This window comes from Oncorhynchus mykiss, chromosome 9 (genome assembly GCF_057628025.1).
Source record: "Oncorhynchus mykiss isolate SJ-2025 chromosome 9, ASM5762802v1, whole genome shotgun sequence".
Lineage (NCBI taxonomy): Eukaryota > Metazoa > Chordata > Actinopteri > Salmoniformes > Salmonidae > Oncorhynchus > Oncorhynchus mykiss.
Genome location: NC_143030.1, coordinates 1,364,801 through 1,382,530, shown reverse-complemented (window position 1 = coordinate 1,382,530; position 17,730 = coordinate 1,364,801). Strand labels below are relative to the sequence as shown.

The following is a 17,730-nucleotide window of genomic DNA, read 5'->3' as shown; positions in this document are numbered from 1 at the left end:
CTAAATCAGAGGACCGCCCCTGAGCCCAGTTAGGGTCAGGCATCCTGAGACAGCCCCTTTTCTGCAATTCCGAATAAAACCCAACTTTGAGAAATTATCACCAGACCAAGCTTACCTCAATTACGAGATGGCTAAAGGTTGTAGAATATTTTAACCATACCACGTGGTTAAACTCTTAGACTATCGATACCGACAGAATAAGAACAAGTCTTTGATGTTAATTACTAGTCTGCAGCTAGGAATTCGGCATCATTGAACGTGAAGAACGACAAACATCCATTCTACAACAACACGAATGAATGTCACTCTGAACTATCCACTCTAACCACGACAGAGAGAGAAGGGAGAGAGAGAGAGAGAGGGGACGGAAACTCTCCAACAGAAACCAACTTTTCAAAAGCGTTCAAGATGACACACTGAGCGTAAATATATATATTGATCGCAATTGTTCCCGAATGAGTGAGCGTTCATGTGCAAAGGATTAGCATTTCAATTGTTATAATCAACTCTGTAGTGACTTCTCATGTGCAAAGGATTAGCATTTCAATTGTTATAATTAACTCTGTGACTTCTTAGTCGACCCCTTTTGTCTAACAAGCCGCCTATTCTCCTATCATTTCTTGTAACTATATTTACTTTGTTTGTTTATGCATTTCTCTGAATTACTTAGTTAGTAATAAATAAATTATTTAAGACAATTGATGAATGAATGACTAAGTGAAGACTGGGTTCGTATTATATTTATTTATGTTATTTATTTCATATTTCCACAACACAGGTCACCAAGGAAACAGTAACACTACCTACTAACTTTTAAACATTTTGAAACATTACACTGGAGTCACATTCTCACACAATGATGTCATAGTTTATTAAAACAAGAAATCATCAATACATGGAAAATACCATTCAACTGCATATACATGATCAATATATAACATAGTGGGTCTGGAATTATAGACACCCTTGATAAAGATAATAATGACTGTATAAATGAATAATTTAAATACTGAGCTCTATTATCTGCTCAACATGTGTCAATTATATTATTTTATACTAATACGATTGATCTGATTCAAATATTTAGTTTAACAAGTAGTATTTATTTTCTAAATGATTGACCCCCCTAAAGAGTAATAAACTAGTCAGAAGGTCAGTATCTGGTTCTATATTCATAGTAATGACATCATCACACTCCTGAAGATTCAGGGCTGTCAATCATTTTTGACCCCTAACCTTTTACAACAAATATATTTCTCTGAGCAATTATATTATTTTAAAATCATATAATTTACAATTTATTTTGAGCATACAATAGGTCAGTACTTTATTTATTTAATATAGTCATGATCTTCAGCAAGGGTGTCAATAATTTGACCCCTCTGTATATAATCAAGGTGACACTAAAAACTTAGAGTCAAATTAAACACTTAAAAAAGTCAAATAAAAAACTGGCACATTGACATGAAGCTACAATATAAACATTCACGTTTACAGAAGCCGACAGGTTGAAGCTACGATAGAAGCTGACAGGTTTAAGCTACGATAGAAGCTGACAGGTTGAAGCTACAATAGAAGCTGACAGGTTGAAGCTACAATAGAAGCTGACAGGTTGAAGCTACGATAGAAGCTGACAGGTTGAAGCTACAATAGAAGCTGACAGGTTGAAGCTACAATAGAAGCTGACAGGTTGAAGCTACAATAGAAGCTGACAGGTTGAAGCTACAATAGAAGCTGACAGGTTGAAGCTACGATAGAAGCTGACAGGTTGAAGCTACAATAGAAGCTGACAGGTTGAAGCTACGATAGAAGCTGACAGGTTGAAGCTACAATAGAAGCTGACAGGTTGAAGCTACAATAGAAGCCGACAGGTTGAAGCTACGATAGAAGCTGACAGGTTTAAGCTACGATAGAAGCTGACAGGTTGAAGCTACAATAGAAGCTGACAGGTTGAAGCTACAATAGAAGCTGACAGGTTGAAGCTACAATAGAAGCTGACAGGTTGAAGCTACAATAGAAGCTGACAGGTTGAAGCTACAATAGAAGCTGACAGGTTGAAGCTACAATAGAAGCTGACAGGTTGAAGCTACAATAGAAGCTGACAGGTTGAAGCTACAATAGAAGCTGACAGGTTGAAGCTAAAACAGAAATATAAACATTTCAACAAATGGTTTTATCAGTCTTGTTCACAGGAGGCTGTTGAGGGGAGGACGGCTCATTATAACGGCTGGAACGGAGCCAATGGAATGGCACCAAACATGGAAACCATGGAAACCACATGTATGATGTGTTTGATACCATGGAAACCGTGTGTAAGAGAGTCTGTAACAGATTCTACCAGGAGACATTAGTCCTGTGGTCTGGTTGATATACCTGATGATCAGGTACTGGACATAAGAGAGTCTGTAACAGATTCTAACAGGAGACATTAGTCCTGTGGTCTGGTTGATATACCTGATGATCAGGTACTGGACATAAGAGAGTCTAACAGGAGACATTAGTCCTGTGGTCTGGTTGATATACCTGATGATCAGGTACTGGACATAAGAGAGTCTGTAACAGGAGACATTAGTCCTGTGGTCTGGTTGATATACCTGATGATCAGGTACTGGACATAAGAGAGTCTAACAGGAGACATTAGTCCTGTGGTCTGGTTGATATACCTGATGATCAGGTACTGGACATAAGAGAGTCTGTAACAGGAGACATTAGTCCTGTGGTCTGGTTGATATACCTGATGATCAGGTACTGGACATAAGAGAGTCTGTAACAGGAGACATTAGTCCTGTGGTCTGGTTGATATACCTGATGATCAGGTACTGGACATAAGAGAGTCTGTAACAGGAGACATCAGTCCTGTGGTCTGGTTGATATACCTGATGATCAGGTACTGGACATAAGAGAGTCTGTAACAGGAGACATCAGTCCTGTGGTCTGGTTGATATACCTGATGATCAGGTACTGGACATAAGAGAGTCTGTAACAGGAGACATTAGTCCATCATTCCATTCAATTCAACTCAGTTCCTGAGGGGGATCAGAAAGACATTGTTTATGGGGAAAACATTTATAGAATAACCAGGAAATGGATATAAACCCATAACAGACATGGGTAGTAAAACTTCAACAAGTAAAGAACTAACTACTGAAAGTGGATTATAGAGAACTGACTAACACCTTTATCAGATGACTTTGTCTTACCAAGATTCATATCACTCAGTTATATACTCAGAAACTCAGCTTTGTTAGGTGGGTTAGGTCTCTATAGAAAGTTAGTCTCTCTATAGTAACCCTTATAGCATAGAGTTATTGTCTATAGTAACTCTTCCTCCCCTCTCCATCTCCTCCAGATCATTCTGTAGTCCAGGACCCAGTAAAGACTCCATCTCAGGAGCAGACTTCCTCCCTGGAAAAGACTTCATCTCCATCCCTTCAATCCTCTCAGACTCTATTATAGATAGAGCATAGATAGAACAACATCAGAATAAACTGACCAGACAGAGAGACAGATATATATATTTAATAAACTGACCAGACAGAGAGAGAGATATAATAAACCGACCAGACAGAGAGAGATAATAAACTGACCAGACAGAGAGAGAGAGAGATAATAAACTGACCAGACAGAGAGAGAGATATAATAAACCGACCAGACAGAGAGAGATAATAAACTGACCAGACAGAGAGAGAGATATAATAACCTGACCAGACAGAGAGACATAATAAACTGACCAGACAGAGAGACATAATAAACTGACCAGACAGAGAGATATAATAAACTGACCAGACAGAGAGAGATAATAAACTGACCAGACAGAGAGATATAATAAACTGACCAGACAGAGAGATATAATAAACTGACCAGACAGAGAGATATAATAAACTGACCAGACAGAGAGATATAATAAACCGACCAGACAGAGAGATATAATAAACTGACCAGACAGAGAGATATAATAAACTGACCAGACAGAGAGAGAGATATAATAAACTGACCAGACAGAGATATATAATAAACTGACCAGACAGAGAGATATAATAAACCGACCAGACAGAGAGATATAATAAACTGACCAGACAGAGAGACAGATATAATAAACTGACCAGACAGAGAGACAGATATAATAACCTGACCAGACAGAGAGAGAGATATAATAACCTGACCAGACAGAGAGACATAATAAACTGACCAGACAGAGAGACATAATAAACTGACCAGACAGAGAGATATAATAAACCGACCAGACAGAGAGATATAATAAACTGACCAGACAGAGAGACAGATATAATAAACTGACCAGACAGAGAGACAGATATAATAACCTGACCAGACAGAGAGAGAGATATAATAACCTGACCAGACAGAGAGACATAATAAACTGACCAGACAGAGAGACATAATAAACTGACCAGACAGAGAGATATAATAAACTGACCAGACAGAGAGATATAATAAACCGACCAGACAGAGAGATATAATAAACTGACCAGACAGAGAGACAGATATAATAAACTGACCAGACAGAGAGACAGATATAATAACCTGACCAGACAGAGAGAGAGATATAATAACCTGACCAGACAGAGAGACATAATAAACTGACCAGACAGAGAGACATAATAAACTGACCAGACAGAGAGATATAATAAACTGACCAGACAGAGAGATATAATAAACTGACCAGACAGAGAGACAGATATAATAAACTGACCAGACAGAGAGATATAATAAACTGACCAGACAGAGAGACAGATATAATAAACTGACCAGACAGAGAGACAGATATAATAAACTGACCAGACAGAGAGACAGATATAATAACCTGACCAGACAGAGAGAGAGATATAATAACCTGACCAGACAGAGAGACATAATAAACTGACCAGACAGAGAGACATAATAAACTGACCAGACAGAGAGATATAATAAACTGACCAGACAGAGAGACAGATATAATAAACTGACCAGACAGAGAGACAGATATAATAAACTGACCAGACAGAGAGACAGATATAATAAACTGACCAGACAGAGAGACAGATATAATAAACTGACCAGACAGAGAGATATAATAAACTGACCAGACAGAGAGATATAATAAACTGACCAGACAGAGAGATATAATAACCTGACCAGACAGAGAGATATAATAAACTGACCAGACAGAGAGATATAATAAACTGACCAGACAGAGAGATATAATAAACTGACCAGACAGAGAGAGATAATAAACTGACCAGACAGAGAGACAGAGAGATATAATAAACTGACCAGACAGAGAGACAGATATAATAAACTGACCAGACAGAGAGATATAATAAACTGACCAGACAGAGAGACATAATAAACTGACCAGACAGAGAGATATAATAAACTGACCAGACAGAGAGACAGATATAATAAACTGACCAGACAGAGAGATATAATAAACTGACCAGACAGAGAGATATAATAAACTGACCAGACAGAGAGAGAGATATAATAAACTGACCAGACAGAGAGGTAGACAGACATAATAACCTGACCAGACAGAGAGATATATAATAAACTGACCAGACAGAGAGAGATAATAAACCAGACAGAGGGAGACAGATAGAGAGATAATAAACTGACCAGACAGAGAGGTAGACAGACATAATAACCTGACCAGACAGAGAGATATAATAACCTGACCAGACAGAGAGAGAGAGAGATAATAAACTGACCAGACAGAGAGATATAATAACCTGACCAGACAGAGAGAGAGAGAGATAATAAACTGACCAGACAGAGAGATATAATAAACTGACCAGACAGAGAGATATAATAAACTGACCAGACAGAGAGACATAATAAACTGACCAGACAGAGAGAGAGATATAATAAACTGACCAGACAGAGAGACATAATAAACTGACCAGACAGAGAGACATAATAAACTGACCAGACAGAGAGATATAATAAACTGACCAGACAGAGAGACATAATAAACTGACCAGACAGAGAGACATAATAAACTGACCAGACAGAGAGATATAATAAACTGACCAGACAGAGAGATATAATAACCTGACCAGACAGAGAGAGAGATAATAAACTGACCAGACAGAGAGAGAGAGATATAATAAACTGACCAGACAGAGAGAGAGATATAATAAACTGACCAGACAGAGAGAGAGAGATAATAAACTGACCAGACAGTGAGAGAGATATAATAAACTGACCAGACAGTGAGATATAATAAACTGACCAGACAGAGAGAGAGAGATAATAAACTGACCAGACAGAGAGAGAGATATAATAAACTGACCAGACAGAGAGAGATAATAAACTGACCAGACAGAGAGAGATAATAAACTGACCAGACAGAGAGATATAATAAACTGACCAGACAGAGAGATATAATAAACTGAACAGACAGAGAGAGAGATAATAAACTGACCAGACAGAGAGAGAGATATAATAAACTGACCAGACAGAGAGAGAGATATAATAAACTGACCAGACAGAGAGAGAGAGATAATAACCTGACCAGACAGAGAGAGAGAGATAATAAACTGACCAGACAGTGAGAGAGATATAATAAACTGACCAGACAGTGAGAGAGATATAATAAACTGACCAGACAGTGAGAGAGATATAATAAACTGACCAGACAGTGAGAGAGATATAATAACCTGACCAGACAGAGAGATATAATAAACTGACCAGACAGTGAGAGAGATATAATAAACTGACCAGACAGTGAGAGAGATATAATAACCTGACCAGACAGAGAGATATAATAAACTGACCAGACAGTGAGAGAGATATAATAAACTGACCAGACAGTGAGAGAGATATAATAAACTGACCAGACAGTGAGTGAGATATAATAAACTGACCAGACAGTGAGAGAGATATAATAACCTGACCAGACAGAGAGATATAATAAACTGACCAGACAGTGAGAGAGATATAATAAACTGACCAGACAGTGAGAGAGATATAATAACCTGACCAGACAGAGAGATATAATAAACTGACCAGACAGTGAGAGAGATATAATAAACTGACCAGACAGTGAGAGAGATATAATAAACTGACCAGACAGTGAGAGAGATATAATAACCTGACCAGACAGAGAGACATAATAAACTGACCAGACAGAGAGATATAATAAACTGACCAGACAGAGAGATATAATAAACTGACCAGACAGAGAGAGAGATATAATAAACTGACCAGACAGAGAGATATAATAAACTGACCAGACAGAGAGAGAGATATAATAAACTGACCAGACAGTGAGAGAGATATAATAACCTGACCAGACAGAGAGATATAATAAACTGACCAGACAGAGAGATATAATAAACTGACCAGACAGAGAGAGAGATATAATAAACTGACCAGACAGAGAGAGAGATATAATAAACTGACCAGACAGAGAGAGAGATAATAAACTGACCAGACAGAGAGGCAGATATAATAAACTGACCAGACAGAGAGAGAGAGATAATAAACTGACCAGACAGAGAGAGAGATAATAAACTGACCAGACAGAGAGAGAGATATAATAAACTGACCAGACAGAGAGAGAGAGATATAATAAACTGACCAGACAGAGAGACATAATAAACTGACCAGACAGAGAGAGAGATATAATAAACTGACCAGACAGAGAGACATAATAAACTGACCAGACAGAGAGAGAGATATAATAAACTGACCAGACAGAGAGAGAGATAATAAACTGACCAGACAGAGAGGCAGATATAATAAACTGACCAGACAGAGAGAGAGATATAATAAACTGACCAGACAGAGAGAGAGAGATATAATAAACTGACCAGACAGAGAGACATAATAAACTGACCAGACAGAGAGAGAGATATAATAAACTGACCAGACAGAGAGAGAGATAATAAACTGACCAGACAGAGAGATATAATAAACTGACCAGACAGAGAGAGAGATATAATAAACTGACCAGACAGAGAGAGAGATAATAAACTGACCAGACAGAGAGGCAGATATAATAAACTGACCAGACAGAGAGAGAGATATAATAAACTGACCAGACAGAGAGAGAGAGATATAATAAACTGACCAGACAGAGAGAGATAATAAACTGACCAGACAGAGAGACATAATAAACTGACCAGACAGAGAGAGAGATATAATAAACTGACCAGACAGAGAGACATAATAAACTGACCAGACAGAGAGACATAATAAACTGACCAGACAGAGAGATATAATAAACTGACCAGACAGAGAGATATAATAAACTGACCAGACAGAGAGATATAATAACCTGACCAGACAGAGAGAGAGATAATAAACTGACCAGACAGAGAGAGAGAGATATAATAAACTGACCAGACAGAGAGAGAGATATAATAAACTGACCAGACAGAGAGAGATAATAAACTGACCAGACAGTGAGAGAGATATAATAACCTGACCAGACAGAGAGATATAATAACCTGACCAGACAGAGAGATATAATAAACTGACCAGACAGAGAGATATAATAAACTGACCAGACAGAGAGATATAATAAACTGACCAGACAGAGAGATATAATAAACTGACCAGACAGAGAGATATAATAAACTGACCAGACAGAGAGAGAGATATAATAAACTGACCAGACAGAGAGAGAGATAATAAACTGACCAGACAGAGAGGCAGATATAATAAACTGACCAGACAGAGAGAGAGAGATAATAAACTGACCAGACAGAGAGAGAGATAATAAACTGACCAGACAGAGAGAGAGATATAATAAACTGACCAGACAGAGAGAGAGAGATATAATAAACTGACCAGACAGAGAGACATAATAAACTGACCAGACAGAGAGAGAGATATAATAAACTGACCAGACAGAGAGACATAATAAACTGACCAGACAGAGAGAGAGATATAATAAACTGACCAGACAGAGAGAGAGATAATAAACTGACCAGACAGAGAGGCAGATATAATAAACTGACCAGACAGAGAGAGAGATATAATAAACTGACCAGACAGAGAGAGAGAGATATAATAAACTGACCAGACAGAGAGACATAATAAACTGACCAGACAGAGAGAGAGATATAATAAACTGACCAGACAGAGAGAGAGATAATAAACTGACCAGACAGAGAGATATAATAAACTGACCAGACAGAGAGAGAGATATAATAAACTGACCAGACAGAGAGAGAGATAATAAACTGACCAGACAGAGAGGCAGATATAATAAACTGACCAGACAGAGAGAGAGATATAATAAACTGACCAGACAGAGAGAGAGAGATATAATAAACTGACCAGACAGAGAGAGATAATAAACTGACCAGACAGAGAGACATAATAAACTGACCAGACAGAGAGAGAGATATAATAAACTGACCAGACAGAGAGACATAATAAACTGACCAGACAGAGAGACATAATAAACTGACCAGACAGAGAGATATAATAAACTGACCAGACAGAGAGATATAATAAACTGACCAGACAGAGAGATATAATAACCTGACCAGACAGAGAGAGAGATAATAAACTGACCAGACAGAGAGAGAGAGATATAATAAACTGACCAGACAGAGAGAGAGATATAATAAACTGACCAGACAGAGAGAGATAATAAACTGACCAGACAGTGAGAGAGATATAATAACCTGACCAGACAGAGAGATATAATAACCTGACCAGACAGAGAGATATAATAAACTGACCAGACAGAGAGATATAATAAACTGACCAGACAGAGAGATATAATAAACTGACCAGACAGAGAGATATAATAAACTGACCAGACAGAGAGATATAATAAACTGACCAGACAGAGAGATATAATAAACTGACCAGACAGAGAGATATAATAAACTGACCAGACAGAGAGACATAATAAACTGACCAGACAGAGAGATATAATAAACTGACCAGACAGAGATATATGTAATAAACTGACCAGACAGAGAGATATAATAAACTGACCAGACAGAGAGATATAATAAACTGACCAGACAGAGAGATATAATAAACTGACCAGACAGAGAGATATAATAAACTGACCAGACAGAGAGATATAATAAACTGACCAGACAGAGAGATATAATAAACTGACCAGACAGAGAGAGATATAATAAACTGACCAGACAGAGAGATATAATAAACTGACCAGACAGAGAGACATAATAAACTGACCAGACAGAGAGATATAATAAACTGACCAGACAGAGAGAGAGATAATAAACTGACCAGACAGAGAGGCAGATATAATAAACTGACCAGACAGAGAGAGAGAGATAATAAACCAGACAGAGGGAGACAGATAGAGAGATAATAAACTGACCAGACAGAGAGGGAGACAGACATAATAAACTGACCAGTAATTGTAGGAAACATTAGAATCATAAAGACTGATTACTTTGGGAAGGAGTCTGTGTTTCCTGTTGACCTCCTGGAGAGGTGGAGAGGGATTGGATGGTCTCTTTAGCTTTCCCTGAGGACAAGAACAGATAGATACATATATCTGACTATCTAACAGATAGATAAACAAGAACAGAAAGTCAGTCAGAACACGTTGGTGAGTAACAACAATGCAGACGCATGTGAACAGGCAGACAGACACACTACTTACGCAGCTTTTCGTTGAGTTCAACTGTAAAAATTAAATAAAGATAGTGAGATAGTGATAATTAAATAATCATTGAATCATGAGATTTATACACTACACCTGCTCATTGAACATCTCAACAAGAACAGAGTCAGTCAGAACACACGTTGGTGAGTAAACCTTAACATGACAATGCACACACACACACACACATACGACTTACTCAGCTCTTCTTTGAGTCCATCTGGTGTAAAAATAAAACAAAGATAGTGAGATAGTGATAATTAAATAATAATTGAATGATGAGATAGATACACTACATGACCAAAAGTATGTGGACACCTGCTATTATCTAACAGAAGGTAGATACACTACATGACCAAAAGTCATGTACTACCCAGTACAGCCAGTAGAGGACTGGTCACCCCTCAGAGCCTGGTTCCTCTCTACCCAGTACAGCCAGAAGAGGACTGGCCACCCCTCATAGCCTGGTTCCTCTCTAGGTTTCTTCCTAGGTTCTGGCCTTTCTAGGGAGTTATTTCCTAGGCACCGTGCTTCTACATCTGAATTGCTTGCTGTTTGGGGTTTTAGGCTGGGTTTCTGTACAGCACTTTGTGACATCAGCTGATGTAAAAAGGGATTCATAAATACATTTGATTGATCGATTGATGCTGGGAGATTTAGGCCTGGCTCGCAATCGGCGTTCCAATTCATCCCAAAGGTGTTCGATGGGGTAGAGGTCAGGGCTCTGTGCAGGCCAGTCAAGTTCTTCCATACCGATCTCAACAAAACATTTCTATATGGACCTCGCTTTGTGCATGGGGTCATTGTCATACTGAAACAGGAAAGAGACTTCCCCAAACTGTTGCCATAAAGTTGGAAGCACAGAATCGTCTAGAATGTCATTGTATCCTGTAATGTTAAGATTTCCCTTCACTGGAACTAAGGGGCCCGAACCATGAAAAACAGCCCCAGAACAGTATTCCACCTCCACCAAACTTTACAGTTGACACTATGCATTGGGGCGGTAGTGTTCTCCTGGCATCTGTCAAACCCAGATGGTGCAGCGTGATTCATCACTCCTGAGAACGTATTCCCACTAGTCCAGAGTCCAATGGCGGTGAGCTTTACACCACTCCACCTGACGCTTGGCATTGAGCATGGTGATCTTAGGCTTGTGTGCAGCTGCTCGGCCATGGAAACCCATTTCATGAAGCTCCAGACAAACAGTTATTGTGTTGATGTTGCATCCAGAGGCAGTTTGGAACTCAGTAGTGAGTGTTGCAACCGAGGAAAGGCGATTTTTACACACTTCAATACTTGGCGGTCCCATTCTGTGAGCTTCTGTGGCCTACCACTAAACGGCTGAGACATTTTTTCTCCTAGATGTTTCCACTCCACAATAACAGCACTTACACTTGACCGGGGCAGCTCTAGCAGGGCAGAAACCTGACGAACTGACTTATAGGAAAGGTGGCATCCTAAGACAGTGCCACGTTGAAAGTCACTGAGCTCTTCAGTAGGGCCATTCTACTGACAATGTTTGTCTATGGAGATTGCATGTGTGGCTGAAATAGAATCTACTAATTTAAAGAGTTGTCCACATACTTTTATATATATAGTGTAGGTAACCAGTGTAATATATAGTGTAGTTAACCAGTGTAATATATAGTGTAGGTAACCAGTGTAATATATAGTGTAATATATAGTGTAGTTAACCAGTGTAATATATAGTGTAATATATAGTGTAGTTAACCAGTGTAATATATAGTGTAGTTAACCAGTGTACTATATAGTGTAGTGTAATATATAGTGTAGTTAATCAGTGTAATATATAGTGTAGTTAATCAGTGTAATATATAGTGTAGTTAATATATAGTGTAGTTAATCAGTGTAATAGTGTAGTTAATATATAGTGTAGTTAATCAGTGTAATATATAGTGTAATATATAGTGTAATATATAGTGTAATATATAGTGTAGTTAATCAGTGTAATATATAGTGTAGTTAATCAGTGTAATATATAGTGTAGTTAACCAGTGTAATATATAGTGTAGTTAAACAGTGTAATATATAGTGTAGTTAATCAGTGTAATATATAGTGTAGTTAACCAGTGTAATATATAGTGTAGTTAATCAGTGTAATAAATAGTGCAGTTAATCAGTGTAATAGTGTAGTTAATATATAGTGTAGTTAATCAGTGTAATAGTGTAGTTAATATATAGTGTAGTTAATCAGTGTAATATATAGTGTAGTTAATCAGTGTAATATATAGTGTAGTTAATCAGTGTAATATATAGTGTAGTTAATCAGTGTAATATATAGTGTAGTTAACCAGTGTAATATATAGTGTAATATATAGTGTAGTTAATCAGTGTAATATATAGTGTAGTTAGTCAGTGTAATATATAGTGTAGTTAATCAGTGTAATATATAGTGTATATATATAGTGTAGTTAGTCAGTGTAATATATAGTGTAGATAACCAGTGTAATATATAGTGTAGTTAACCAGTGTAATATATAGTGTAGTTAATCAGTGTAATATAAAGTGTAATATATAGTGTAGTTAATCAGTGTAATATATAGTGTAGTTAATCAGTGTAATATATAGTGTAGTTAATCAGTGTAATATATAGTGTAGTTAACCAGTGTAATATATAGTGTAGTTAATCAGTGTAATATAAAGTGTAATATATAGTGTAGTTAATCAGTGTAATATATAGTGTAGTTAATCAGTGTAATATATAGTGTAGTTAACCAGTGTAATATATAGTGTAGTTAATCAGTGTAATATAAAGTGTAATATATAGTGTAGTTAATCAGTGTAATATATAGTGTAGTTAATCAGTGTAATATATAGTGTAATATATAGTGTAGTTAATCATTGTAATATATAGTGTAGTTAATCAGTGTAATATATAGTGTAGTTAATCAGTGTAATATATAGTGTAGTTAATCAGTGTAATATATAGTGTAGTTAACCAGTGTAATATATAGTGTAGTTAATCAGTGTAATATATAGTGTAGTTAATCAGTGTAATATATAGTGTAGTTAACCAGTGTAATATATAGTGTAGTTAATCAGTGTAATATAAAGTGTAATATATAGTGTAGTTAATCAGTGTAATATATAGTGTAGTTAACCAGTGTAATATATAGTGTAGTTAACCAGTGTAATATATAGTGTAGTTAACCAGTGTAATATATAGTGTAGTTAATCAGTGTAATATATAGTGTAGTTAATCAGTGTAATATATAGTGTAGTTAACCAGTGTAATATATAGTGTAGTTAATCAGTGTAATATATAGTGTAGTTAACCAGTGTAATATATAGTGTAGTTAATCAGTGTAATATATAGTGTAGTTAATCAGTGTAATATATAGTGTAGTTAACCAGTGTAATATATAGTGTAGTTAATCAGTGTAATATAAAGTGTAATATATAGTGTAGTTAACCAGTGTAATATATAGTGTAGTTAATCAGTGTAATATATAGTGTAGTTAACCAGTGTAATATATAGTGTAGTTAATCAGTGTAATATAAAGTGTAATATATAGTGTAGTTAATCAGTGTAATATATAGTGTAGTTAACCAGTGTAATATATAGTGTAGTTAACCAGTGTAATATATAGTGTAGTTAACCAGTGTAATATATAGTGTATATATTTTTTAAGGAAAGTGTTTTCACTTAAATCAATAAAATACATGCAGTTGTGCAACTCACCCCTCTCTCTTGTGACATTGTCTGTAGACAGAGCAGATAAAACATGATGCATTATGGGTACTAGAACATGAAGACAGACTACATCCTCTCTATTCTGACCTCCTCTGTAGACAGTAGATAAAACATGATGCATTATGGGTACTAGAACATGAAGACAGACTACATCCTCTCTATTCTGAGGGCCTCTGTAGACAGTAGATAAAACATGATGTATTATGGGTACTAGAACATGAAGACAGACTACATCCTCTCTATTCTGACCTCCTCTGTAGACAGTAGATAAAACATGATGCATTATGGGTACTAGAACATGAAGACAGACTACATCCTCTCTATTCTGAGGGCCTCTGTAGACAGTAGATAAAACATGATGTATTATGGGTACTAGAACATGAAGACAGACTACATCCTCTCTATTCTGACCTCCTCTGTAGACAGTAGATAAAACATGATGTATTATGGGTACTAGAACATGAAGACAGACTACATCCTCTCTATTCTGACCTCATCTGTAGACAGTAGATAAAACATGATGTATTATGGGTACTAGAACATGAAGACAGACTACATTCTCTCTATTCTGACCTCCTCTGTAGACAGTAGATAAAACATTATGTGTTATGGGTAATTTCCTCTATTTCCTTTGATAATGTTGGTAATGTTGAAAATGACATGAATATAGTAAACACATAGACAACACTTACCCAGCTGTCCAGTCAGGTTTGTATTGAGTTCATCTAGGGGGGAGAAATATATTCACTCAACTTGCTACCAAAACAGACAGACAGGCAGTGAGGCAAAATCAGACAAACACACTACTTACACAAGTCATTGTCTTCCGTCCAATTAGAACATGCAGATGATCCTAAAAAAACAGAAAGATATGTCAACATGTCTAACTGACTAAAACCATCATGTTATTTTCAAACCCTGCTGGTCACCCCTCAGAGCCTGGTTCCTCTGGTCTACCCAGTACAGCCAGTAGAGGACTGGTCACCCCTCCGAGCCTGGTTCCTCTGGTCTACCCAGTACAGTCAGTAGAGGACTGGTCACCCCTCAGAGCCTGGTTCCTCTGGTCTACCCAGTACAGCCAGTAGAGGACTGGTCACCACTCAGAGCCTGGTTCCTCTGGTCTACCCAGTACAGCCAGTAGAGGACTGGTCACCCCTCAGAGCCTGGTTCCTCTGGTCTACCCAGTACAGCCAGAAGAGGACTGGTCACCCCTCAGAGCCTGGTTCCTCTGGTCTACCCAGTACAGCCAGTAGAGGACTGGTCACCCCTCAGAGCCTGGTTCCTCTGGTCTACCCAGTACAGCCAGAAGAGGACTGGTCACCCCTCAGAGCCTGGTTCCTCTGGTCTACCCAGTACAGCCAGTAGAGGACTGGTCACCCCTCAGAGCCTGGTTCCTCTCTACCCAGTACAGCCAGTAGAGGACTGGTCACCCCTCCGAGCCTGGTTCCTCTCTACCCAGTACAGCCAGTAGAGGACTGGTCACCACTCAGAGCCTGGTTCCTCTGGTCTACCCAGTACAGTCAGTAGAGGACTGGTCACCCCTCAGAGCCTGGTTCCTCTGGTCTACCCAGTACAGCCAGTAGAGGACTGGCCACCCCTCAGAGCCTGGTTCCTCTCTACCCAGTACAGCCAGTATAGGACTGGTCACCCCTCAGAGCCTGGTTCCTCTGGTCTACCCAGTACAGCCAGTAGAGGACTGGTCACCATTCAGAGCCTGGTTCCTCTAGTCTACCCAGTACAGTCAGTAGAGGACTGGTCACCCCTCAGAGCCTGGTTCCTCTGGTCTACCCAGTACAGCCAGTAGAGAGGTTCTTACCCAGGTGATAGACTAGATAAGGTTTATATTCCAGTGATATGTAACCAGAGGTAGAGAGGTTCTTACCCAGGTGATAGACTAGATAAGGTTTATATTCCAGTGATATGTAACCAGAGGTAGAGAGGTTCTTACCCAGGTGATAGACTAGATAAGGTTTATATTCCAGTGATATGTAACCAGAGGTAGAGAGGTTCTTACCCAGGTCGTTGACAACGTCAGGTTCCAGATCCAGTAGAATCCTGTAAAAGTCTGATTTCACCTGGTTCCCTCCTGAGTCCCCTCTTGAGTTGAGAGCCTCGTACAACAGTCTCATCTGGTCCTGTCTGGTCCTAGCAGCATGGATCTCAGAGTACCTCTCAGAACGGATCAAGTAAAATGCCATGGGAATCACCATGGTAACCCTCTGACTGAGGTGAACACTGTGAATGTCCACAAACTGGGCATCACCTAGACAGGAAAGAAAACAGATGTAGAGTTATATACTGTAGAACAAGAGGACATTACTAGTCAGGTTAGATGTAGAGGACATAACTAGTCAGGTTAGATGTAGAGTTATATACTGTAGAACAAGAGGACATTACTAGTCAGGTTAGATGTAGAGGACATAACTAGTCAGGTTAGATGTAGAGGACATTACTAGTCAGGTTAGATGTAGAGTTATATACTGTAGAACAAGAGGACATTACTAGTCAGGTTAGATGTAGAGTTATATACTGTAGAACAAGAGGACATTACTAGTCAGGTTAGATGTAGAGGACATTACTAGTCAGGTTAGATGTAGAGGACATTACTAGTCAGGTTAGATGTAGAGGACATTACTAGTCAGGTTAGATGTAGAGTTATATACTGTAGAACAAGAGGACATTACTAGTCAGGTTAGATGTAGAGGACATTACTAGTCAGGTTAGATGTAGAGTTATATACTGTAGAACTAGAGAACATTACTAGTCAGGTTAGATGTAGAGGACATTACTAGTCAGGTTAGATGTAGTGGACATTACTAGTCAGGTTAGATGTAGAGGACATTACTAGTCAGGTTAGATGTAGTGGACATTACTAGTCAGGTTAGATGTAGAGGACATTACTAGTCAGGTTAGATGTAGAGGACATTACTAGTCAGGTTAGATGTAGAGTTATATACTGTAGAACTAAAGGACATTACTAGTCAGGTTAGATGTAGAGGACATTACTAGTCAGGTTAGATGTAGAGGACATTACTAGTCAGGTTAGATGTAGAGTTATATACTGTAGAACTAAAGGACATTACTAGTCAGGTTAGATGTAGAGGACATTACTAGTCAGGTTAGATGTAGAGGACATTACTAGTCAGGTTAGATGTAGAGTTATATACTGTAGAACAAGAGGACATTACTAGTCAGGTTAGATGTAGTGGACATTACTAGTCAGGTTAGATGTAGAGGACATTACTAGTCAGGTTAGATGTAGAGGACATTACTAGTCAGGTTAGATGTAGAGGACATTACTAGTCAGGTTAGATGTAGAGGACATTACTAGTCAGGTTAGATGTAGAGGACATTACTAGTCAGGTTAGATGTAGAGGACATTACTAGTCAGGTTAGATGTAGAGTTATATAC

The 17,730-nt window shown here is 38.0% G+C and overlaps 1 protein-coding gene across 12 annotated transcripts in view; it reads right to left on the bottom strand.

Annotated features, from left to right (window-relative positions):
• Nucleotides 1-846: 846 nt before the first annotated feature.
• Nucleotides 847-17,730, bottom strand: part of LOC110535267 (butyrophilin subfamily 1 member A1) — a 142,036-nt gene continuing 125,152 nt past the window's right edge. For all 12 annotated transcript variants that reach the window (XM_090183237.1, XM_036987011.2, XM_090183239.1 and 9 more), the window contains 8 exons: nt 16,333-16,581; nt 15,130-15,171; nt 15,011-15,043; nt 14,307-14,327; nt 10,803-10,823; nt 10,604-10,624; nt 10,391-10,465; nt 847-3,447 (listed from right to left, as the gene is read on the bottom strand). In XM_090183237.1, the coding sequence (XP_090039363.1) occupies nt 3,293-3,447; nt 10,391-10,465; nt 10,604-10,624; nt 10,803-10,823; nt 14,307-14,327; nt 15,011-15,043; nt 15,130-15,171; nt 16,333-16,581 (617 nt within the window). In that variant the 3' untranslated portion in view covers nt 847-3,292. The remainder of the gene's footprint in view (nt 3,448-10,390; nt 10,466-10,603; nt 10,625-10,802; nt 10,824-14,306; nt 14,328-15,010; nt 15,044-15,129; nt 15,172-16,332; nt 16,582-17,730) is intronic.